This window comes from Zosterops lateralis (genome assembly GCF_965231275.1).
Source record: "Zosterops lateralis genome assembly, chromosome: 2".
NCBI classification, from domain to species: Eukaryota; Metazoa; Chordata; class Aves; order Passeriformes; family Zosteropidae; genus Zosterops; species Zosterops lateralis.
Genome location: NC_139763.1, coordinates 101,593,079 through 101,617,462, shown reverse-complemented (window position 1 = coordinate 101,617,462; position 24,384 = coordinate 101,593,079). Strand labels below are relative to the sequence as shown.

The 24,384-nt window shown below is 45.1% G+C and overlaps 1 protein-coding gene across 1 annotated transcript; it reads left to right on the top strand.

The window, feature by feature from the left end:
• The first annotated feature begins 392 nt into the window (after positions 1-392).
• On the top strand, positions 393-24,160 carry DGAT2 (diacylglycerol O-acyltransferase 2). The gene is made up of 8 exons (XM_083855058.1): positions 393-523; positions 8,070-8,189; positions 9,171-9,278; positions 10,101-10,171; positions 17,577-17,781; positions 20,880-21,054; positions 21,742-21,944; positions 22,731-24,160. The coding sequence occupies exons 1-8, from the start codon at positions 484-486 to the stop codon at positions 22,883-22,885; spliced, it is 1,077 nt and encodes a 358-aa protein (XP_083711184.1). The 5' UTR covers positions 393-483; the 3' UTR covers positions 22,886-24,160.
• Positions 24,161-24,384: the final 224 nt, after the last annotated feature.

The window sequence follows — 24,384 nt, the reverse complement described above, 5'->3', positions numbered from 1 at the left end:
AATTCTTGGCTGTGAGGGTGGCGAGGCCCTGGCACAGGTTGCCCAGAGAAGCTGTGACTGTCTCATCCCTGGAAGTGTTTAAGAGCAGGTTGAAGGTGGTGGTCTAGTGGGAGGTGACCCTGCCCAGGGCAGGGCGTTGGAAATGGATGAGTCTGAAGGTTTGTGCCAATCCAAGCCGTTCTGTGATTCTATAAAGCAGGGCAGGAAACAGTCTTTATGGGGGGCGGGGGGTGGTCTCTGCCTTGCCTCGCCTCCCCGCTCCCAAATCCCTATCCTATGCAGACAGCGGCACCGCCGGGGTCAAGAGCTTTCCCCCCACCCCCGCCGGGCCCGCCCCTCCCCGTCCCTCGGTCTCCTCCTCCTCCCCGGGCTATATATGGATACGCCGCCGGAGTTTCTCTATTCGCCGCCTGCGCCGGGGCGGGGGCGCGGTGTCCTTCTCCATCCCATGGCCCTGCCCCAGCCCTGACCGCGTCCTGCACCATGAAGACCATCATCGCTGCCTACTCCGGGGTGCTCCGAGGTACCGGGGCCGGGGGGTGGGTGGTGGGGAGGGGTGGCGATGGCTCCTGGTGCCCGGAGATGGATGCTGCGGTGCGGAGCAGCATTCCCGTCTTCCCAGGGCTGCGGTGGGAGCAGCACCGAAACGCTCGGCTTTAGGGCATTCCCTTTTTTTTTTTTTTTTTTTTTTTTTTTTTTTTTTTTTTTTGGGGCCGCAGGGACGTTGTTCAAGGGGAATAAGGAAGGGGAAGAGCGGTGTGCAATGGCGGGGAGGAGGCTTTTCTTGGGTTTGAGGATTACAGGTCTCCGCGCAGGTTTTGTGTTTTGGAGGCTCGGGGTGCGCTCCTGGGGCTGGTGGGGTCGGCTCTGGATGGTCTTGCACGTTTTCCCAAGTTGGAAACTACAGCGAGTCTGCACCTTGGCAAAGTGTGGGCGTGGGGGACCTGTGTAGGAAGGAGTCTTCCGCCTCCCCCCCTTTTTGTCATGGTAGGAGGAAAAGTACTTTTATCGGCTCTGCATGGCTGATAACGATCAGTCTCAGTTTTATTTTTATACAGCCATTTAGCGTAGAAAATGCCTTTTTAGCAAGTCCTACGGTTTCATAATTCTGTGTTCCCCACACCTACATCAAGGGGAGAGGGCAAAAAATGGCAACATGTTGCTATTTGTGGCTGTTTTATAATGAGGAGCTGAAGATTGAGAGCTCAGCAGCAGTTTCGTGGTAACCTGTTCTGCCAAGTTTGCTTTAGCAGCCTTTCCTTGGTGGTAAGTGACTTGTTGAGAGAAGTGGAATGGGTGTCAGTGGCTGACACCCATGGTGGGCTGAGCTGCTGCAGACACCCAACACTTCCCTGCACGCTGGAACATGTTGGTTAAAGGCTTTGGAGAGACAGTACAATAAATCCAAACCACAAGCTACCTTGTCTGCGTGTAAAGGCATCTCAGAGGATCTTGCGGGAATAAATTCAGCAAGTCTACATATTTTGTATCCCTTCTGCAAGGGTGCTCATCTAGAGAAAACTCAGGATTTGCAAACAGTGAGGGCTTTGCATGAAAATGCAATTGGACGATTTATCCTGTGATTTGTGGAGGGTCCTTGAGTGACTGTTCTGTGTTGTGAAAGGCAAAAAGCAAACTGCTAATACCTCCTGGGCTGAAGAGACCTGTGAAATGGCTTATTGATTAAACAAATCGTTAGCAGAGCTGAAAGGACATGAACCTGGTGAATTAATCCCCGAGGTCTTGCTTTTGCACTGTCCTGCCCAGTCCTGGGTGTAGAGCTGCTGGTCCTCAGCCAGAAGGATATTAGAGATTGATCTGGAGGATCAGTTGTGAACCGACTGGAGAGAAGACCTGCATGTGTTTCCTGTATTCAGATCTGTTTCCTAAAATAACTCTGGTTGCTTGCATGACATAACAGAGGACAAGTTATATTTTCAGTTGAGGGAGGTCATTTTAATTAGCAGCATCTGAACTGTTAAATTGAGAGTTAACTGCAAACTAAGTGCTGAGAATAAATAATTCAAGAAACCTATAAAATACGTAGAGTTGACCTGAGACCTCAGCAGCCACCTTGTTGGCACTGGCATGTTAATGATGGATCTAGGACACATGCATAATTCAAAATGGAGTGTGGTTTAGGGACAGTGATTGGCCTCATCTCTAGATAATCCTGATTAGGGATGGAAAGCTGTCTTAACTCTCCTCAGGTCAGTTTTCCTCTGAGGCACCTCGTGGGGATCCTGCAGTGATATTTGTGCTTTTTAACTTAAAATATTTCTGCCAGAGTAGACAGGGGATGTTGCCTTGATGACTGCAATATCCACCAACCCCTTGCCAGTGCTGTACCCTTCCTGGCAGGAGAGCACAGGACTGGCTTCAAAGCCAAGTCCAGATACCTCCCAGAGGAGCTCTGACTTTGGCTGGGTTTTGGGGATAGTGATGTGGGACCCTGCAGATGAGAACTGGCAGAGGTCGTGTGGTGTAGAGGCTCATTCATGAGACCTTATGTACTGCTTCATCATGTTGAACAGCTTCTTCCACTACAGAGGATGTGTAGAACAAACCCACTTGATTTCTTTTTTTTTTTCCTACCTCCCTGAATATTTTTTTCCGAGTATCATGCTTGTGCAAAGAGCTGACTTTGGGGTGAGCATCTGAATGGCTCATACTGTCCTTTAGTCTTACTGTTTTCCTGGCACCTGATTTTGTCCTGGTGCTTGTAAATTTGGCTGAATTAAGTCTTACCCTATTTGAAAACAAGCAAAAAAAAAAAAAAAAAAAAAAAGGTGCAGTCATTTGCCTCTGTATCCCTCCCTGTGTATATGCAGAGGAATGTCCTTGGATATCAACCCAGTATTGCAAAAACCAGAGCAGATCTTGGACCAATGCCTTGGGTAGGATGATGCTCTGAGACACCTGGTTGGGTAGGAGGGATTGTGGTCTCCTCATCTTGACCTGCCCCCCTTTGGCTGTAGGATGCCCACAAGGTCTCCTTATGTTTGGCAGAGCAGCAAGGAAGTCTGCCTCATCCCCCTCTTCTGAGGGAAGACGCCGCTGTGGCTGGAACATTGAAAGGTGGCCATGTACTGAAGTTCTTTTCTAATGTTGCTTCATCAGTCAGAAGTTTGGGATGAGGAAGATGGTTTTGCTTAGCTTTACCTTGGAGTTAGTCTTACACTGCATTTGAAGTTTACCAGACCTCAGTTCTGCTCTGGAGTGGACAGCCTGGGAGCTTCTGTTTTGGTAGAGCAGGATCATGGCTGGCTGCAATGAGATGTTTTCTCTTGACAGAGTTGCTTGGGAGGTGGAGGTCTAGGCTTGCTTGAAACTTCTTTCAGAGCTCTCATGTGCTCTGGACACGCTGATGAGCTGTAGTAAGATGGGTCATTATCTGTTGTCCAGACCTGTTGAGTCTTGCTAACTTAAATCTAAGCTTGTTGGCTGATCTGGGACAGTGGGGTCTTGTGGGTTACATCACTTTAACCTACATACAGCTGTGAGTGTGGAGACTGAGGGCTGAGTTTAGTGCTGTGAGTAAAGGCAGAACAAACATGAGAAATGTCATGACAGATTTGTTTACTGGGTCTGGAGAATCCCAGCTCCTTTCTAAAAAAAACTGATACAAATTTTTATTTGCTTGTCCCTGTTAACGATACTGTTGATCTCCAGTTGTAGACACACAGTACTGCAGATAATATGGGATTGAGTAGCTTCCTGGGACAGGAGCAGACTGTTCTAAAGCTCTATATGGGACAGGATGACTATACTCTGTGGTGGCTACTCATTATTTCCTTAATTAATTGTTTACTCTAGAGTGAATATGCTTGTGCTTGGGGCACCCAAGAAAACCCAAGACACAGAAGAGCTTGTGTTGCTCAAGGGGTTTTACAGGTGCACCAGCATGCTGTGTGGGCTCCTGCTCTTGCATGGGAGACTGAGTCCTCCTGAATATTCTAGTACCGGTCTGTTTATCTTACCGATCTTTGCTATGCTTTCAATTTCACCTTCTCTGCCAAATATGTAGCTCAAAATGTTCATTTGCAGCTTATGCTTTGATGTGTCTAATATGGTTTTCCTCTAAGTAACACACTTTCTAAGTAAGCTGTGAGAAGCAGTTTAGTTTGTGGCCAAGAGTTAACATGATAATTGTCTGGAAAAGGTAGCAGATGAAGCTTGCCTTTAACAAAGTTTCAGTGCATTTTTAACTATATGTAATACTTGTACTTCTCCATTAATTTCTTTGTCTGACTTTTAATTAGGTCCTTCAGTTGGGTTTTTCTGGTTGCCCAGGTGTGAAGTCCTGTTTACTTCTGCTCTTGGCATTCTTTGATTCTACTTCCCTGCCTAGACAAATGTTGTTTGTGTAATTTATCTGAAGCAAACTGTGCTAGAAGAGCACCAGATGCTGAGTCCGCATTGTAGGATTCAAATGCTTGGTCAGACCATTTACTGACTCCAGGATTTCCTTGGTAGCAACTCCTGCATTTGATGTTAAATGGAATTAAATGATGAAAGTGTGGTGAGCCCATCACCAGTTGCAGGATAGCTGGCTAATGTCCCTGAGCTTCCTTGGAAGGCTGCAGATGATGGCCATCTCTGAGCAGCAGGGTGGTCTCCTGGAGAAGTTACTACTCTGTCCATTGTGACAAGGAACATCCTTGAGAGCCATGAATGGCTCAGTGCAGGGGGTATGCCATCAGTCCTCCAGGGAATGGGCTGCAGTGTGAGCTGAGGTGCTCGGGATCTGTCTGAGACCAGGAAAGCTGTTGGTAAAGTATGTCTTGTGTAGATATGGTTTGCCAAGGCTGACCCCAACTGTCATGGAATGGCTTGAGTTAGAAAGGATCTTAGTGTCATCTAGTTAAGGCTCTCCAGGCAAGCTTTCCAGTTCTGGGACAGGTACCCTGGAAAATGCTCCAGGGGCTGTGCTGTGTGGCCAGCACAGGACAAGCTACTGTCTTCAGTAGAATATGGAGGTTTGGGTTTTTTCAGGATCCAGAATACTTCCTTGGGAAAAGATTGATGGGAATGAATACAAATTACAGTTATGTCTACCGAGCCCTTTTAAACTAGGTTATTAGGATAATCTGTTTTCTGAAAGTTAGAAAAAATGTTTTGGGTTTTTAATATGTGGAGGGTACTTGGTGTGGGCCCACAGGTGAGTCCTTAAGATGAAGTATTTTCTCTAATGGACTGAACTCAAGTGTCAGTGTTGGGTTATTCTTCTGTGGCTGAGTGCCAACTCTCCCTTCACCCCCATTTCTGTTGATTTGTCAAAGCTCTTCTGCTCTGTGCCACTAGTAACTGGCTGGGTTCTCCAGAGCATGGAGAGTCTTTCCAAAAATGCCTCCTGGCTGCTGAAGCTGAAAGGAGGCAAGGCTTGCATGGGGGGTTGAATACACAGTGTCAGATCTGACATGATAAACAGGAACCTCAGGACTGTCTGGAAAGGATTGTCTTGGCACTAAAAATCTATAAATGCCTGGTTGATGAGATGGGTTAATCTGGAGTCTGCAGGTTTGGTGCAAAGGTAGACCTGGTGAACTTGCCAGGTTGACAGACCATTCCCACCATTGCTACTGGGCATCTTTCACTTCTTAACTGGGAATTAAGTGTTAATATTCAGACCATAGTAACTACTGACTTTTCTGATGTGGAGAATCTTGTTCTCTTGGAAGGATATATTTGCTTTCAGCAATTAAATAACCCAGGACACTTGTACAAGGGCAGGTGGTTAGAGCTGTCTGCCAAACCACTGCTTTCCCTCTGTCTGCAGGAGTTGAATGTGAGATTTATGTGGTTCAAAAAACAAGCTGACAGGTTGACTTGTGCTACCCAGTACTGGTCTATTTACAGGGCTGGCAATGCCTGTAACTTGTTCAAACATCTAGAAGATGTTAAGGTACAAATTCTCATCTAGAGGAATAAGCAGTTGTTCTCTTTGGGAAGAGGATAGGCATTTAGCTGGTCCAAGGCTGGAGTGTTGGATTTATGAAGCCAAAGAGGTTTGGTAGTGTAAATGCAGATGCTGGAAGAAAAAAATAACATGAGGCTTGGGCTTTTATTATGAGTCACAAATAATCTGTGAGACTTGTAGCTTCTTTTGAAGACAGATATATGTCCAGTGACACCACTATTGCTAAATGCTTTCTTTAAACTTGTATCTGGTAATCCTCAGTCTACATCAAGTCTGTCCACATGCAATTTTATAAGATTTTTGGGATAGCAAGTTCCTGGAGCTGTGGACCCTTGGCAAGAGTTGAGTGACCTGGTCTAGTGGAATGTATCCCTGCCCATGGCAGGGCATTGGATTGAGATGAGCTATAAAGATGTCTTTGAATACAAACCATTCCAAACCCAAAGAATTATTTTAGCCTTGAACAGGCAACTGGCTTTTTAAAAAATGGGGTGAAGTTTATCCCTCACTCCAAATTTGGGGATTTGCTGCTAGAGTTTACAGCATAGGATTTCTGAATCTCACTGCTTAGATACTCTAGTGTGGCAAATCAATGCACAATGACATATATTCTCCTGTCTTGCCTCAGAAACAGGAGAACTACTTGCTGGATTCATCCTTAATACCACAGTATATTGTCTTATAAAGAACTGCCTCCAGCTCTAGCTGCTGCTTCAACCTGGATTAATGCTGTAGGTTTCAGTTTACTGGATAGATCATAGTGGTATGATCTATCCCAGCCTATAACTTGGTCTGCTTAGAGTAATTAATGCCCAACCCACTGCTGGGATTGTCCATGTAACATGGACTAAGCAGAACCAAGGGTCTGAACTGGGTGGTCTAGCTCTGAATTTAGACTGCATTTGGTGTGGCTTCCCCCTGAATGTTGCCAGGGATGAGGCATCTCCTGGTAACCTGTTCCACTGTTTCACCACCCTCATAATAAAAAACTGCTTCTTTATCTAATCTAAATTGACCTTCATTGCTATGAAACAGTTGCTTTACATATTTAAAGGATGTGCCAGTGAGAGTATTTTTGTAGAAACTACCAGAAATCCTAGTGCCTGCTTATACCTAGAGAAGCTATTTTCAATCACTTTCATTTGACTGAGTGCGAACACTTGCTATTCTATTACCACTAACAGGATCATATCTTGTCAGCAAACACTGAACCTATTCAATATAATAGCTTCTTTCATAGTCCTAATTACAGGTTGATCCTTAAATACAAAAGGAAATATGTAAATACGCATGATTGATTTGTGTTTTGGCCAGTTATTATGGTGCTTATAAATAAAGTAATGAAGAAAAGTGAAGGAAAACCCACTTCCAAGTGCTTCTTTCTGGAGGTTGAGTGTATTGCTGAAAGCTGCAGTGGGTGGTTCTTATAGAAAGCAAGTGTTTTACCCACTTTTGGTTTTTTTTCTGCTTGAATATCTTAATCTTCTACAAGAGTGGCTTTCAGCTCTTTCCTTATTTACTGCTTTAGGAATGCTGATAGTTTTCCTTACTCTTAAGAGTACTTAGAGCTGTGGATCCTCAGGGTTGTGTGCCAAGGTGTTGCTCAACCAGCCCCTTGGGCTGTGCTGAGGGCTGGAGCACAGAGCTTTCCTTGAACAGCACTGGGAATTGTGCAACAGGCCTTGGGAAGGCTGGATGAGAATAGCTCAGACCACAGCCTGGTGTCTGCTTGCCTGTGGTTTGAGGCAGCTGATCTTTATCTTACTGTGAGCTCATGGAGTTCCCTCTTACCAAATGCCACTTCAGGGAACTGGCAGTTTGAGGTGAGGGTATGTGTTAGGAACATATGTTAACATCCTCTGCATTTTTATGGTCAAGTGAACAGAGGCTTGCTTAGGTGGGTATTGGGGAAAGCTGGATGTTGGCAGATAGCAATCCTTCCTCTTCCAGGATGCCCAAACTCCATGGAAAATATTAGCTTTTAGCAAGCCTTGCTCTAAAAGCAAACTGCACATTTATCTGAAACCTCTTACTAAATAAGTTGGATTTGATGACCCTTCCTTCTGTGATTCTATTTCAAAGGAAAAATATTGTTCCCTTTGCTCAGTGTGCAAATGTAACTTTATTTCTTTTATTTTTCTTTCTTTAGGCACGGGATCGAATGTTCTTTCTGCTCTGCAGGATTTGTTCTGGCTATTGAAATCCAAAGTAGAGAAACAACTCCAAATCATCTCTGTGCTGCAATGGGTTCTCACTTTCCTTGTCATGGGTAATGCCTTTTGGCCTAGAGCAAAGGGGTTTTGACTGTAATTCTGGAAGAATTTTAATGCAAAAATGTTAATTTTTATGTAAGCGTTAATTACTAGATGTGTTCTGCAGCAGTGTAGTTCCTGGAATGCATGGATATTGTAAACCAGTTGCACTGATATTTTCAATTATTAATGACTCTCTGGCTCTAGAAAAATCATATGAGCTATGGAAAGACTGACTGATGTTTAGCTCTGTGTCTGTGTCTTTCATGCAAATGAGGCTGACACAATTGGAAATGTCATACTTGGTTCCCTCATGGGAATATCCACAGAGATTTCTTAGAAGCAGCTGGTAACTGATGCAAGTGATTGCAACAGGAATGCCTTCCTCTTGGCTTGGTCTTCTTCCAGGAGGTACCAGAGGTGGGCAAGAAGTGTTTGTGTTAGACCAGTAAGAGTAAAGCCTGTTTATCCCTGGGTACTTGGATTATGTGAAACCTCAGGCTGCTCTGCTCCATTGGATTGTTAATAATTAAACTGAGGAATGACTGCTCTCAGCATCTGTCTCACTCTACCTTCCCAATTCACTTTGTGCTAAAATGACAAGGTCATTTGTGTGTGGGATCCTTGGCACCCTGGTGGGATGGCTGATGTAGAGCTGGTGTAACCTGTGGAAGATGTTGTAGCTGTGGGGGGAAAAAAAACCCTTTGTGTAGGCAACAAAGAAATCTTGGTCATCATCAAGTATGGTAAAGCAGCTGCCCTACCTGGAGATAAGAGATGCCTGGAGGCACCATTAAGGAGAGGCTGAGGTTTTCCAGAGCTCTAGAGGAAGCTGCATCAGCCCTACATAAGGGGTTTTTAGCCAAATCAAATTTGATTGAGGATTAATGACATCAGACTGAGACTGATTTCAGCATAGAAGAGTCAAAAGGCAAGGGGTGTAAAGGGAGACCAAAACCTGATGCAACCTTGTTTTCTTCTGTCTTGCACCTCTCCAGGTATTGCTTGCACTTTAATCCTCATGTACATACTGTGCACAGATTGCTGGGCGATTGCTGCTCTATATTTAGCCTGGCTGGTATTTGACTGGAATACACCAAAGAAAGGTAAATATTGCAGAACAGATCCTTGTTGTTCAAGTGTCCCTGTCTCCATATTTGGACAAAGAAGCACTTCCTTGTAATGGATGACTTCCCTTCTTATGTGGGACTTGGCTTGAAACACTAACCAAAAGCATTATTCAGTGAAGCTTTTTAGTATCAGCCCTCAACATGAGCAGTGACTGCAGGTTTCATTGATGCTGAGGGCAATACAGAATTAATATTCACTACTATTATGCTATTGCTGACTTTTACTAACATATTTATAACGCAGAGGTTCTTTCTGTAGTTCAGAAAGATCTAAAGATTCAAGACTTTTCTGTCCTCTCCAGCTCTTGTGAGGTTTGAACTGTGATGTGATTATTAAGATGTGGGTCCTATATGGCATCAATGTTACTTCAAATTAAGCAGAGGACTTTATTTCAGAAAAAACCAAACAGAAACCTGTAGAAGCTAGTTCTGGGAACCAGCAGTGGTAACAGGTTTTGGCAACTACTTTTATAGCCAGACAGATGAGCACAGATCTCTATTGCTTCAAGATAACTGAAATCATCCATGCTTTTGGCCTTTCTCAGATGTTGAATCTGAGTGTTTGTAGCTTGAATTGTAGAGTTGTCTACTGTGAATTTGCAGTCAGGCCTTAATTTGCTTGAAGTACCTTGTATTCCAGAGTGTGTACTGATTTCAGTGAATGATGCAGGTGTCCCACTTGGAGGAACAAAAGTTTTGCTTCCTCTAGTGAGACAGCAAACGCTGGAGTCCTTTAGGCTTTTTGATGGACAGCTATGTGGAAAGAGCTTTAAAAACATGATTAATTTTTCTCAACAGGGGGAAGAAGATCCCAGTGGGTGAGAAACTGGGCTATATGGAGGTACTTCAGGGATTATTTTCCAATAAGAGTAAGTAAAAGTTTAAGTTTATACCCTGGGGTTTAGCTGCTTTAGTGTCTTGTACTGGCACTGGTCTATGTGTGACACTGGACTGTAAGCAGGACATGGCTCAGTCACCACTGCCATGCTACTGCTTGTGGCAGCTGTGGTTAGAAAACCTGAAATGTCTCACTAATGGTGGCAATGTGATTGTCAGAAGTTGCTGTTTCTAGTGATCTTACTGGATTCCTGGAGGCAATCTGCAATCCTTTTTCATCTCTCCAGCTTCTGGAGACACTGGCACAGGTTGTCCCAACAAGTGGTGGCTGCCTCATCCCTCAAAGTGTTCAAAGCCAGGCTAGATAGGGCTTGGAGCAGCCTGGTCTAGTGGAAAGTGTCCCTGCCCATGGGAGAGAATTGGAACTGGATGATCTTTAAAGTTCCTTCCAATGCAGATCACTCTGTCATTCTCTTCTGTGCTGCAGCAGTCCTGAGTCATACCTGAACCTAACACTGTTCCCCTCTCATAAATAATAAAATCTAGCTCAGTTTTTGCTGGTTTTCCAGTAACCCTTGTGCTCTGGGATGTATTGGACCAGAATATCTGGGACCTCTGTGCACCAGAAGTCGAATAGGTTCAGTTCTCCAGCTTGTGACTTGCTCACCATATACTTGTATTTTTCCTGCTGGTTCAGGCATGTTGCAGAAAGAGACGGGGCTGCCAGACTGCTCTGGGACCGCAGAATTAGCTGGATGACTTGGAAAGGGAGCAGGGGTCAAATTCGGTTAGGAGGGAACTCGATCCTCTTTGGAAGGGCACACAGCTGAAAGGACTGTTATGTAAGGTTGTTGGCAAGTTTTATTCCACTTGAATATGAGGGAGGGACCTTGATACGGCTTTTGAGCTACCTATCCCCAAGATAGTCCAGCCTCAGAAGCGAACAAGGAATCCAATTCCAGCAGGATGCCAAAGCAGCTTAGACTGGATTCTTCCTTTGCAAAGTCACTTGAACTCTCAGGGTGCCTGAGAACAAGCTGCTGGTGAACAAACTTTTTGTTGTACTCTTAGAAACATAGAACCATTTAGGTTGGAAAAGACCTTTAAGAGCAAGTCTGACCATTAGCTGAGCACTGCCAAGTTCACCATGAGACTTGCTGTTGTTAACAGGTAATTCTTGGCAAGTCTAAGTGGACATGGAAAAATTCACTACGCCTGCACAGGCTGGAAGTCAGCCTGGATCTCATGGCTGACAGAGAACTGAGCAGGCTCTACTGTAGAAGATGGGTCTCAGATGTGTTGTATTCTAGTACCAAGTCCTCAGTGCTGCACTTAACACTGTTGCCTTGGATATTGCTGAAATGGTGAGGACTTGATTGTTATGCTGAGGACTTGATTCCAAAGGGTCTCCTGTAGTGCTGGTTCTGCTGTTCTGTTGTTCCTTTGATGGTACATTTATCCTTGTCTTCATGGAAATATGCTCTGCAGAAGCCCTATGGGTCACATTCACTGTGGATATTAAAAGTTTGTCAAAGAGTTAGGTTGTTTAAGTAGGTTTAGAGATGAGATGGGGTAGATAAACTAAACTTTGCAGCAGTTTTTAAATAAATACTTGCTAGTTCACGTACCCCATTTGTGAGAACTCCTTATGGGTGTAATTCCTTTGCCACTAAGAGGGGAGGAGTTGTGCAAGGTTTATAGAGTCCACTGGTAATTCACATGCAAAGGGCAGAACAGGAGGGCTGACAGCTGGGAGATGACTCCTGCATGTTTTGGGGGAACAGCCAGCTGGCTGCAGGGTTGGTAAAAGCTGCTACAGGGATAGAGAGGTGCTAGAGGTGGTTTTCTGCAGTTCTGGGACTGATGCATGGACAATGCATTGGCTTGAATAATATCTCTGGATATTTGGAATGCTGCCAAGAACCACAATGCCTTGGGCTTGCTAAGAGCATGGGAACTCCTGGGTTAAACTAGTTACCTGTTCTTAGCCAAGAGGGAAACAGGTCTACAGACGATCACTTGTTTAAATGTTCTCTCTGCAAAAATCCCTTTTACTAGATCCTGATCTGTGTAATGGCTCAGTAGGGCTTGGTTTGTGTCCCAGGCTTATGGTTTGTCAGGACAGTCCTCTGCTGCATCTCATCCTGTGCCATGGGTCTGCTGGGCACTGCAGGGACAGATCACCTGTGACAGTCACACTAGTGGCACTTGTAATGCTGAAGTTGTCTCCAGCCAAGTCTGCATATAGAGCTGTGGTAGCTGCATCCATACCTGCACAGGTACAAGGTGTGTTGGGCTATCAGCTCAGATTTAATTCATCGAATCACAGGACAGTTAGAGGGGGTCTTAAAGTTCATTTCATTCCACCCCTCTGCCATGGTCTGGCAGCCGTTAGACCAGGTTGCTTCAAGCCCTGTATAGCCTGGCCTTGAACACTTCCAGGGGTGGGGCAGCTACAGCTTCTTTGGGCAACCTGTTCCAGGGCCTCACCACCCTCAAAAGAATTTCTCCCTTTTTGGTTTGCTATATTAGAGCAGCTGCATGAGAATCAAGCTCTGCTCTGGTGTTTGTGCTGATTAGGCTGATCTCACTGGAGTCAGCACTGCCTCCCAGCCTGAAACACCAGGACTATTGTACCCTTACCTGGAGATATGAGGTCATGTTTTGTAATACCAGGTGGATTTGGAAAGCAGCCTGAATCTGGCTCAGTTACTCAGCATGAGCAGTGGTTGGCCACATTCTCTGGGACTTCTGATAGTAATAAACTATTTTATGACACCAGAAACTTAAGTTTGTCTGCTGTTTAATGTCTGGCCTTGTAAATAGTGTTTTAAGCTAAGCAGTGCATGAAGTGGCTGAGGAATGTTCCAGTGAACTGAGTCCTGAACTTGAAGTGACAGGTGAAGCCCAAGCCCTTGCAGGTGTATGCATGGGGCTGGACTGGAGCAGATCATCTGCAAACACCATCTCTGTCTCCTGCTGTTGATCCCAGCAGCCTCCTAAGCACATACTGCTGATCTGAGGATGTCATGCTGGGAGTGTCAGCATGATCTAAAGGTTTTGTGTAGGCAAAGAAGCTGTTACCTGAGCATGTTCACATGTGCAATAGGACTCCAGGTAGCCAGGGCTTCAGACCTTTGGCTCACCTTTGTCATGCTGTGAGCACTTCAGGTATGTGCAGAGAGACCTGCTCACTGCAGTGGGAGAGTGGGCATCTGGCCAGAGCAGGAATTGCTGCCGAAAGTCTTTCTTTCTTTTCTCTTCAGTATGTCTGGTATTCTGTGTCTTGGGTAGCTTTCTGGCAAAGCTCCTCCTTAATTGTTGTACTTGAGTTACAGAATGGAAATAGAAGGGTTTAGTTGTTGTGTCCTAACCTAGTGTAGTGGAAAGCATTCCAGTCCAGGACAGGGGGTTAGAACAAGCTGAGCTTAAATGTCCCTTCCAACCCAAGCCATTCTGTGAATTTGTGCCATATATAACACTGGGAGCCTGGCAGGGGGTCTTCAGGTTCTGGCTTGCACTGCTGGGAAAGTGAGATAATTTCTTCCATACGTTGTTGCGTGTGTTGTGACTAAGTGCAGTTCTTGAGTTGTTTTGCAAGCTTACATGCTCATGAGACCTGCTGCTTGGATCCTGCAGGATGAGCTCTGGTTTTCTGCACTCTGCATGCTTCCACAGTCAGTGCTGCTCAGCTCCCACCCAAACAATTGATTTATTTTTTTCCTGCTCTTTGGCACCTTGTGCTGAGCAGCAGTGATTCTGCAGTCCCCTTTCTCCACTACTGAATGTGTCACTGTTCCTAAAAATAAAATTGGCAATAGTTCTTTAGCTGTATCTGGCACTCAAATATTAACACTCATTTTCTGTGCACTATTGCACTGGCCTACTGCTTCTATAGGCTGGCTTAGTTCTGTGTAAAGAAATCTGTTTTTATTAGACAGGTGCATGGACTTTGCTCCCAGAGAAACAGGTTTGGTCTCTAACAGCAGCTGGGGACAGGTGTGTTAGTGCAAGGGGGTGAAGGTTCAGCTTCACTCCCAGTACTGATTGGCTGAGATGCAGCAGGGAGGTGCTGACTCTGCCTCATCCAAAGAGCTGTGTGGGACTGGAGAAGACCTTGAAGGCAAACTAGTTGGAGGTTCAGAACAGAGTTGCAATGGTGTTGTTCAGTGACAGGTACAGCAATTCCTTGGGGCAGCCTGATAACACTGCTTCTCAAGGGGAGGGATTCAAAGAACCAGCAGTGAGTGATCAGCCTTCTGAAGAGAAGCCTGGAATCATGGAATGGTTTGGGCTGAAAGAGACCTTTAAGTGCATCTAGTTCCAAAGCCCTGTCTTGTGCGCTTAATTGTCTGCACTCGTGCTTGAGTCTAGAAATACGTGATTTACACTACTTCAAAAATTCCTGCTTCTAGATTAAATTTAGGGAGAGATAAAAGTATTGGCAGGTCAGACCCTTCCTGGGCTGAGCTTGTGGATTAGCAGATTCAAGACCTCCACTTGCAGAGAAGTCCCCAACCCTGTCTGATGTCTGTTGGTCTTAGGTTCCCTGGCTTGACTTGGGTGGAAGAACACATAGAATCACTAAGGTTGGAAAAGACCTTGAAGATTGAGTTGTACTATTCCAGTGCCTTTTGGGTAATTTTTCCCTAATACCTAATCTAAACCTCGTGTAGTTGACACAACTACCTGAGGCTGTGTCCTCTTGTTCTGTCACTTCTTACCTGGGCAAACAGACTGACCCTCACCTGCACCCTCCATGTTTACCTTCTGTGAGCCCCTGTCTTGTGGGACAGGTGTAGAGGGCAGTGGCAGCCTGCATGGGACAAATGGGAAAAGCATATATGTGTGAATACTAGGCTAAATCTCTGCTCTTTTCCCTTGCTGTCATTGGTTAGTTGGATCCCTGCATACCTCTTGCCCAGCTCCTGCAGTGGTGTGGGTGATTTGATTGTCATGGGTATTGCCAATCCTGTGGCTCCATAACAAGAGCTCTTGGAAAACAGCCACAGCGATAAGGCTGCAGCTTGGCTGGGGCTCCTATGAGGTATCCAAGCAATGGGCTCCACTGGGATCTGGATGTCCTTGCATGTGGTAGAGAGGCTGAAGCAGGAGAACAGCGTCTCTTCCATATGTGTGGCTCTGCCAAGCTCAACATGCAGGTGCCTCGTGCTCCAGAATGACAAGGACAAACCCTCTGTCAGCTGTCTTTCCTATAAAAAGAGCTGTGCTTGGCGCAGGTGAGGGACGAGGATTGGAAATCATCACCTTGCTCTTATAGGAGCTTTAAGAAAGGAGTGTCTGCTGCTTATCCAGCCAAACCGCACGTCTGTATCTACCAGGACTCTGGTCAAAAAGTCAGAATATTGTCTAGGTTGGAAAAGTCCCCTAAGATCATCAAGTCCAACCATTCTGCCAGGAGTGCCAAAACCATCACTAACCCATGTGCCCAGGTACCAAATCCACAAAGATTTTAGCTCCCTCCAGGGATGGGGAGTCCACCACTGCCCTGGATAGCCTGTTGCAGAAGTCTCTCTACATCTGAGCAAGAACATAGATGGAGGGATTGCTTACCATATCACTACTTTTTTCCTTGACACTGGTTTTTGGTCTTTAGTCTGTGATACCTGTTTCTTATAACTGATCAAGGGGACAGCCCTTCTACACTGGGAAGTGAAAGCAAAGTCATCTACTAATTGGGAAAGAAGGGAAAGAGAATGAAAAGATGACTGGGTGTGATATAGGCAATGGGGCTCTGCAGAGCTGTTGTGACCACAAGTGTCTGTGCCCTCTTCCTGGAGCTCTACATGATGTCAAAGCCAGAGGAAATTGTGAAAGAGGGCCAGTCAACCTGTGGAAGCTGCTGCTGCATCATGCCTATATCACAGCTGCTGTTTTAAATAGCACAGGAGCTGTAGCTTCATCTGGGGGCAAGGCTGAGAACAGGGTGGAGGGAATCAAGTTTCTAAGCACGCTGCTTTAGCGTGTGTCGCAATGGAACTTCAGCTCCCTGTGGCGTGATCGGACAGAATCAACTTGTGTAGTGCCAGAACACGTCTTGTCCAAGGCAGTGGGGTGGGTAATGCTGGTGTGACACCTTGGAAATCTGTGGGGTTTTTTTCCTATGGAAACTCATGCAGAGTGGCCTTTGCATATACAGTTTGAGGGATGAGGTGCCAAAGCTTTAGTTCGTAGCTCTGAGAGCTGCTGGGGTGTTGCAGTTGGCAAAAAGTGGCGCTGTTTACAGTCTGAAAAGAGATGTTTAGCTTAGATATTAGGGAAGAGATTATTGACTCTTAGGGTAGTGAGCTCCTGGCACAGGTTGCCCACAGAAGCTGTGACTGCCCTATCCCTGGAAGTGTTCACGGTTGGGTTGAACAGGGCTTGGAGCAGCCTGGTCTAGAGGAAGGTGTCTCTGCCCACAGCAGAGGTTTGGAACTAGAAGATTGTTAAGGTCTCTTCCAACACCAGCTATTCTGACATCTGGAAAAAAATTAAATTTTGTCTCTATTTTTCTAGGATGATGCAGGAGCCCTGCTGTGTTTTGTGCTGTGTACTTCTTCAGGCTGCATATGTGCTGCCTGAGGAAGATGCTCTGACACGTGGGATGGTGCTGCTACCTATAGCATCAAAAAATCCCCCTCTGGCAGTAGTGGTACCAGGGAATGGGTTGTTCTGTGCTAGCTAAGACAGCTGTGGAAAGTCCATGCTGTGCAAACAGAGGAGCAAATGGTTAGGAATATTGCACAGCCTGAGAACAATATGATCACAACTCCTAGAGCATGCCCAGCAAGAATCAGAGATGGCTTGAGGTGTCTTATTGTCCCTCTGGTGTGCAGGCCTGGGCAGAACCTCTTAAAAGGAGAGTTAGTTTCCAGTGGTCACCACTCTTCTGCACATTTTCCCACTTGGAAGGTGGCCAACTGGCCCATTAACTGGTTGGCTCTTTTTTTTAAGGCATTAAATGAACTTGCTTCTGCTCTGAGACAGTGACATTTATGTTCTTTCCCTCTCATACTGGGATGTGAGCCACTAATGTGCTGAGAGAGGGCCTGAAGGAGGTGTAGCTGTGGCTACAGGACTGAAGAAATTGGTTGGTTTGGGCAAGGGGTGTGTAAGAATTCCTTTGGAAGGAACAGAGAAGCAAAAGGCCCAGGCTGCAGCAAGCCATGCCCTATTCCCACTTGGCTTACAGGCTTCTTGTGTCTGAGATCAGTCTGTTTATTCTGCTCCCTCTGCTCTGGAAACTGAAGTCTAAATGGCTATTCCTACCAGAGCCTCTGAAATCGAGGAGAGCCCATACATGAGCTCTTAGGCTGTTCTCTGTGCTGGGAAGAGAGACAAAACCTGGGGGATGTGACTTTTTTTTGCTTCTCCCATTTTTATTTACTACGTGAAAATATCCATCTTCAACTGAGCTCTTTTTTTCTTTCCTAGCTGGTTAAAACCCACAATCTGCTGACCACCAGGAATTACATTTTTGGGTACCATCCACATGGCATCATGGGCTTGGGTGCCTTTTGCAACTTCAGCACAGAGGCCACGGGTGTCGGCCAGAAATTCCCTGGGATCCGACCGTACCTTGCTACCCTGGCTGGGAACTTCAGGATGCCCATATTGAGGGACTACTTAATGTCTGGTGGTAAGTGCAGTCATCCTGTGCCATTTCTGCTCACGTTCTTGACTCTGAGCTGTCTCTACCCCTTTCAAGTGACAAGCTGTGTTGGAAGCTCGCGTAACCACTTCCTGCTGGTAGCATCAGCCAAATGTCACTTTCATATAGTTGTCAAGAGGAAGCTGTGAATAAATGTGAGAAATCCTGTCTAGTGGAAGGTGTCCCTGTCCCTGGCAGAGGGTTGAAACTGGATGATCTTAAAAGTCCCTTCCAGCCCAAACTGTTCTGTGATTCTGTGAATGTGACTAGTTTGGGCTGCAGGACTGCTGCTCCTCTGTGTTCATCCTGAACTCCAGGCTACTCTTGTCCAAAAGCATAGTAAAGGTATCTGACAACTGTAGTTGTGGAAGGTGGAGACATGGAACCAGGTTGTCCTAGTTATTGCAAGGAAGGTACAGGAAGAAGTTGCACTGACTGAAAATACTGAGTAACGGAGGCCAGCTCAGCTCCTGGGCTCACTACCGCATGACTTGTCACACATCTGTGTTTTGTGGTGGTGGTAGATGCTGCCTCCACCCAAACCCACTGCTGGGTGCCTGCTGTGGGTAAAGAGTCTGAAGTATTGCATGATACCAGCTGTTCAGAGAGCCCCTTCCCTGAATGTATTCCTGTAGATGCATCACACAGACTGTGCAGTGATGTAAGTGTGCTGAATTACATTAATAGGTCTGTTTTAATGGAGTCCAGGATTTTAATGCTGCAGGGCTTGTAAGTTATGACTGGGCAGAGGAAGCAGTGTTTAAAATGTCAATAAAGTGTTTGTGTATGGCCTAAGCTTCCTTTTGGAGTGAGGACACCTGTCAATTAGATAGAAGTGAGGGAGTAACACCTAAAGACTGTGAATTGAACAATCCAGTAACAAACAATCCGTTTGCTGTTTCTGGAACTGATTAATCAATAAATGACTTTAAAACAGATACCTTAATGAGTACAATGGCTGGGAAGTTAAGAGTAGTTATACCTGACTCTGACTTGTTAGAATTGACTGTTTGAGATTACTGTCTTAATTGAGGGAGAGAAAAACTAATGATCTGGTCCAGGAAAGGTGTTTGTTCCTGTCTAGAAAGAGAAGTATCACAAGCTGGTTTTTTTACTGATCTTAGTTGCTGTGTAAAGCCCATAATTTGGGAATTCACAGGACTGCAGTACATGAGAAGCTGGGATCTGCTTTCCAGTCTGTCACATCTATAAATTTAGTTGTGTTGCTTAAGTTTCCATGCAACCTTCTTATTTTAAAAAACCATCTTCAATCTGTTCAGTATGACTGGCAGACAAGTCTTTCAGCCAGCCAGAGCTGCTTTCTCCTTTTTGGAAGGAATATGGAAGTAGGCTTTAGCAACATCATTGCTGGCTTGGCTGTCCCTGAACATTGTACTTAAATCAGAGGAAAATTATGCTTCCTCTGTTCCTAGGATCTAAGCAAGACTACAGGTATGATGAAGTTAACCTTCTGAAAGCCATAATTTGTCTTCACATTCCTATACTAAAACTAAAGGGTGCTGATACAAACACTTTAACATCACTTGAAAAGTGCTGATAATTCCCTCAATCTCTTTTTTTCTGTGGACGAGACACTTCCAGGTGGAATTATAACAAATCCTAACACTGTACCAATACATATAGTTGGTTTACAGCTAGTACAAATTCTTAATTTTCCAGCCTACTAGAGGCTAAGTACAACAGGGATCCTATAAGGCATGAGGGGACGACCAGAAAACCCTATATACTGTGTGGATGTGCTAAAAAGCAGAATTTATTGCCATTTGACTCCATATCTCATTGCAATTTCTGAAGGAACTATTTGGTGCTGTGAGCAGCAGCAGTGTCCTCCTGCTCAGTGTGAAAGAGCTGAACATAAACCTGTTGCCAGGCCTGTGCAGCCAGCATGAGCCTTGGGTGTGGACAATGGGACCAAGTTGAAATTTGGAGCAGTGAGTATAGCCTGAGCCTTTCAGAGGAAAAGCAGTCAGAGAGATACAGCTGTACTGAAGGAAACTAAATCTTCATCTACAATTCCAGCTGATCTGTCTCAAGTGTGGTCTGCTCTGCTCTTACCTGAAGCTGGGATAGGTTCTGACCCTGATGCCCAGATAGACATCATGGCTGGTGGACTCATCCTGTTGAAGTCCCCAGGCCCTGTTCATCATTTAGTTCTTGGCTGAAGCAATTAATACCATGAGAGTAATAGGGCAATGACCTAAAGTACTCAGATCAGATGTGTTGTGTGATGGGAATGTAAGTGATGGCATCCCACTTCTCCTTGGCTAAGTCTGGCCAAAAAAGTGAGGCAGCAGGAGCAAGCTTTAACACCAATTGTAGGATAAAAGCAAGAGTTTAAGAGCAGACTGATAATCAGATTTTTTCACATTTTTAAAGCAATACAGAGGAAATTACAGGTGTTGTCTTTGGGTTTTCATTTCCCTGGAGTGGGGACAGGTGCTTTAGGGCAGAGATTGCTTATTAAAGGTGATGAGAGGTCCTGCTCTTTCCAGTGTGGAATAGAGGGAAAGACCTTCACAGACACTTTCCTCAGGGTATGGACTTACATAAACACTGTCCTGTAAATTGCAAGAGTTTCGTATTCTTTCAGATCTGTCTTAAAGGTTTGTCCATTTATTCTTTTTTATATCACGAAAGTATTCTCCCACATCTATTCCACTACCTAATTTTGCTGAGGAATTGGTCAAAATCAGACTGTCATCCATCAAAATAACACAACTGCTTTCTTCCTCACTAAAGGTAAAGTTCACATGGAGGGAGGATGTCTGACATTAATGTCTTTGATATCACTAGGCATAGAAAATCCTTGCTGAAGTCTTTTGATTAAGGAGAATTTTTGAGAGCTGATGTTTGTGGAATTTATGACCAAGTCTCGTGCTGCCAGGTCTATGAACTGCTTGTTTAATTGAAAAATAGGTTGCCTGCTAATACCTCCCTCTCTGACCACAGGGAAATTGGACAACTCAACCTGCAACTGAGGCATAAACTTTGTGCTGTAAGTAGAAGATCCTGAAGTCACCAGTCAATCTCATAGCATGACCCTTGTGTCTGTCTCCTTAATCCAGGAATATGTCCTGTGAACCGTGACAGCATAGACTACATCTTGTCCAAGAATGGCAGTGGCAATGCCATCGTCATCGTGGTGGGAGGGGCAGCAGAGTCCCTGAACTGCACCCCAGGGAAGAACTCTGTGACACTGAAGAACCGGAAAGGATTTGTGAAATTGGCTCTACGTCATGGGTAAGGGGCAACCTCAGTGCTGGAGCAGTACTGCTCCCATGGAAACACAATGGAAGGTGCTTTTATTTGAACAACTTGGTCTAGGTGAAGATGTCCTTGCTCAATGCAAGGAGATAGGACTAGATGGCCTTTTAAGGTCCCCTCCAGGCCAAACCGTTCTGTGATTCTGTTCCCTGAAGCAGCTGATACCTTGGAGGGATTCTCCCTTTTGGAGTTTTGCTGTGTTGTGTGGATGTTTGCCCAGAGCATCAGACATGAGTGTCCTTTGGCTTCTGCCCCTGAGCAAGGTACAGGAGTAGGGGGGATCCCTGGGACAGCAGGAGGCTTCCAGGGCAAGGAGAGGAATGTCACTATGGGGTGATGGCCTGTGCAGTCCCCCGATCGTGTGTCTGAAAGGAGATGGCCATCAAAAATAGGAGTTGAGTGTATATGGAGGCGTGTCCAATGCCTGACTGCACAATGTTCCACAGGCCCATTGTCAGTACACTTCTCTTGTATGTCTTCAAAGTATATCTGTTATGTCATGCCAAGTCTGGCTGGCTTATGTCAGTACCCTGTGCTGCAAAAAAAGCTCTGGGCAACAGTACCAGCAACTGTGCAGCCTGGCAGAACACAGAGCAGCAAGTGTGGGGCTGTCATGTGAACTGCAGTCCAGGGGGTGGGGTCTGAATTTTTCTGTCTTTCTAGAGCGGACTTGGTTCCTGTCTACTCCTTTGGGGAGAATGAAGTGTACAAGCAAGTGATCTTTGAAGAGGGTTCCTGGGGAAGATGGGTTCAGAAGAAGTTCCAGAAGCACATTGGCTTTGCTCCATGCATATTTCATGGCCGTGGCCTCTTCTCCTCCAACACCTGGGGGTTGTTACCTTACTCCAAGCCCATCACTACTGTTGGTAAGGTTTTGGTATAAACATGCTGTGTGTCTCTATAGGTAGCAGAATACTTGAGTCTTTGCTGTACCCCTGCTGTAGTTTGGTCTTGGAGTCTTGACTATAAAGTGGCTTTCCCTTCTATATTAAACCTTCCAGCAAAACTGAGAATGAGCTAGAAGAGTTTCCAGAGGTTATCAGCCTTCAATCAATGTTCTGCTTCCAGGCAATTTTGAAAGAGAGCTCTTTTGGGGCGGGGTGGGGGAGGGAAAGGCTGTAGCTCTGCTTTCTTTGGCCTTGGATAGCTAAAGTCAGAAGCAACCTGGCCCCCCATGCTGCAGTGGTATGCATGTTTGAATGCTGAATATTAAAGCCAACCCTAAAACTTGTATTTGAGTCTTGTAACACAAAGCAGGAGGCTTTGAGGGAGGGGGAGAAAAGGTCAGCTTTGCTTTTGTGGCATGTATAGGGGAATACATAAGAACTGACTCTCAGTTCCTGTTAATTGAGGGGGGATTTATAATTCTGCTGTAAATAAAGGGGACTTCCTAGCCACCTTGAACAGTAGAGGCATTTGTTTAGCTAAAGCAAATCTGTTATTGCTGCAGATGTGATGTGTGTGCTTGTTGTGGGACAGTTGTGCTTCAGAGCCTGGTAAAACTGGAAGGAATGAGGCAAACCTCTGCTATAATGGCCAACAGTGCTGTGCCAGAATGATGTGCTGAATTACCATAGCTGTGTCCATAGAGGACAAATATCCAGGTTGTAGGAGCATTCAAGCTAATGTGGATTTGTCCCTTTTTTTATCAGTTGGAGAGCCCATCACCATCCCCAAAATTGATAATCCCTCCCAGAAGGATGTGGACTTCTACCATAGCATGTATGTGGACTCCCTGATTAAACTCTTTGACAAATACAAGACCAGATTTGGCCTGCCGGAGACTGAGGTTTTGGAAGTCAACTGAAGATCCTGGCTCAGCAGCACCTCCGTCTCTCAGAACCAACACATCTTTTCCAGGAGTCCAAGATGTCATTGTGTACTTGAAAGCATGTGTGGGTGTATGTATCCTGCAAAGCAAGTGTTTAAAGTATTGCTAGACCACTTTAAAAAATAATAAAGAAAGGCTTTGCTTTAGAGAAATCCCATTACAAACATCTTTTTATACAAAAAAAACAAACCCAAAAAACAACACAATTCCCCATTGCTGTGAGGATTTGGATGGGTTAAATGATTGCCTTTGTAATCTGCTATATAATGCTGTTGGGTCACCAGCAATGGATTAGAAAAATTCTTACAGCTACTGTACCCACTAGCACAAGCAGTTTTGGGAGAGTAGGATCCATCTGGTTTTCAACCTAAGAAGCAGAAGGTTGATTTGAGCAGCATGGCAATTTTACAAGTGTGTTGCACAAGAGCCCTGTTGAGACATGCTTCTGTAGCACAAGGGTCTTTCTGCTTTGGAAAAAGCATTTCTGGAAGTACAGTTGGGCTGCCAGCCCCCCTGATGTGGCATTTCTGGTGGATGGTGCATGAAACCAAGTAGGAAGAGTCAGGTGAACCTTCATCCATCGTGTAGTGGATGATTTTGTGGCTGTAAATTTACCACTGTATTGAAAATGTCAGTTTAGAAGCAGGTATGTCCAAGGTGCTGCTTGCACAGAGACTTGTAGCTGCAAATATGGGACTTTTTCATAGCCACAAAACTCCAAGAATAAGCTCTAGGAGCAGTGGGATGGTGCAGTCATGTAGCCCTAGTGTTGCCCATAGGGGGAAAATGCAGTGGGACTATTGATGCAAGTGCTGTGGATTCCAGAAGTGTTTGGGGAAATCTACATGTAACTTCTGGCCTGAAGATAGCTCCTAATGACTCCATCCAGTGAATGTAAAAGAGTAGCCTTTGCACACATAGGATCTAAAGTATTCTACTTTTAAAAGTAATTATAAAATGTTTACGTGGATGTCAACACTGCTTGTAGTGAGATTTCTTGAGAGTACAATTTGTTTATATGTGAACGTGAAACACTGCACTACTTGCATGTCTGACCTGCCTTTTCAACCATTCAGTTGAGTATATCTTGAGCTCTAAAATGTGCCTTTCTTCTGTGCAAGACAATGGTACTTCACATTCCTGGAATCTTGCCTCTAAAGAGAAATGTTCATCTGTCATATTTGATAGATTATTGTGTTACAGAGTATCAATTTTTGTACAAATTTCTAGAAATAAACTTGGGCAAAAATAGTGGGCTGCTTTGGTCCCTTCAGTGTTGCAGGGTTTGTGGCTGGTATTACAGCAGTAGTTTGTATGATTGCAGTTGTGCCTTTTTTCCTATGGGGGGAAAAAAATGGTTTGTCTCTACAAAAGCAGACTCACACCAAAATCACTGTCTCTGGAAGTGTGTAGTGGTAGACCTGGAAGAGTTAGGTTAAGGTTTGGACCCTCAAAAGTCTTTTCCAACCTTAATG

Excerpts from the sequence above, each read along its gene's own strand:
- DGAT2 (XM_083855058.1), top strand. The coding sequence starts at position 484 with ATGAAGACCATCATCGCTGCCTACTCCGGGGTGCTCCGAG. Across the intron at positions 8,190-9,170 it reads TCTCACTTTCCTTGTCATGG|GTATTGCTTGCACTTTAATC; the intron begins GTAATGCCTTTT and ends GCACCTCTCCAG. Across the intron at positions 21,055-21,741 it reads AAATTGGCTCTACGTCATGG|AGCGGACTTGGTTCCTGTCT; the intron begins GTAAGGGGCAAC and ends CTGTCTTTCTAG.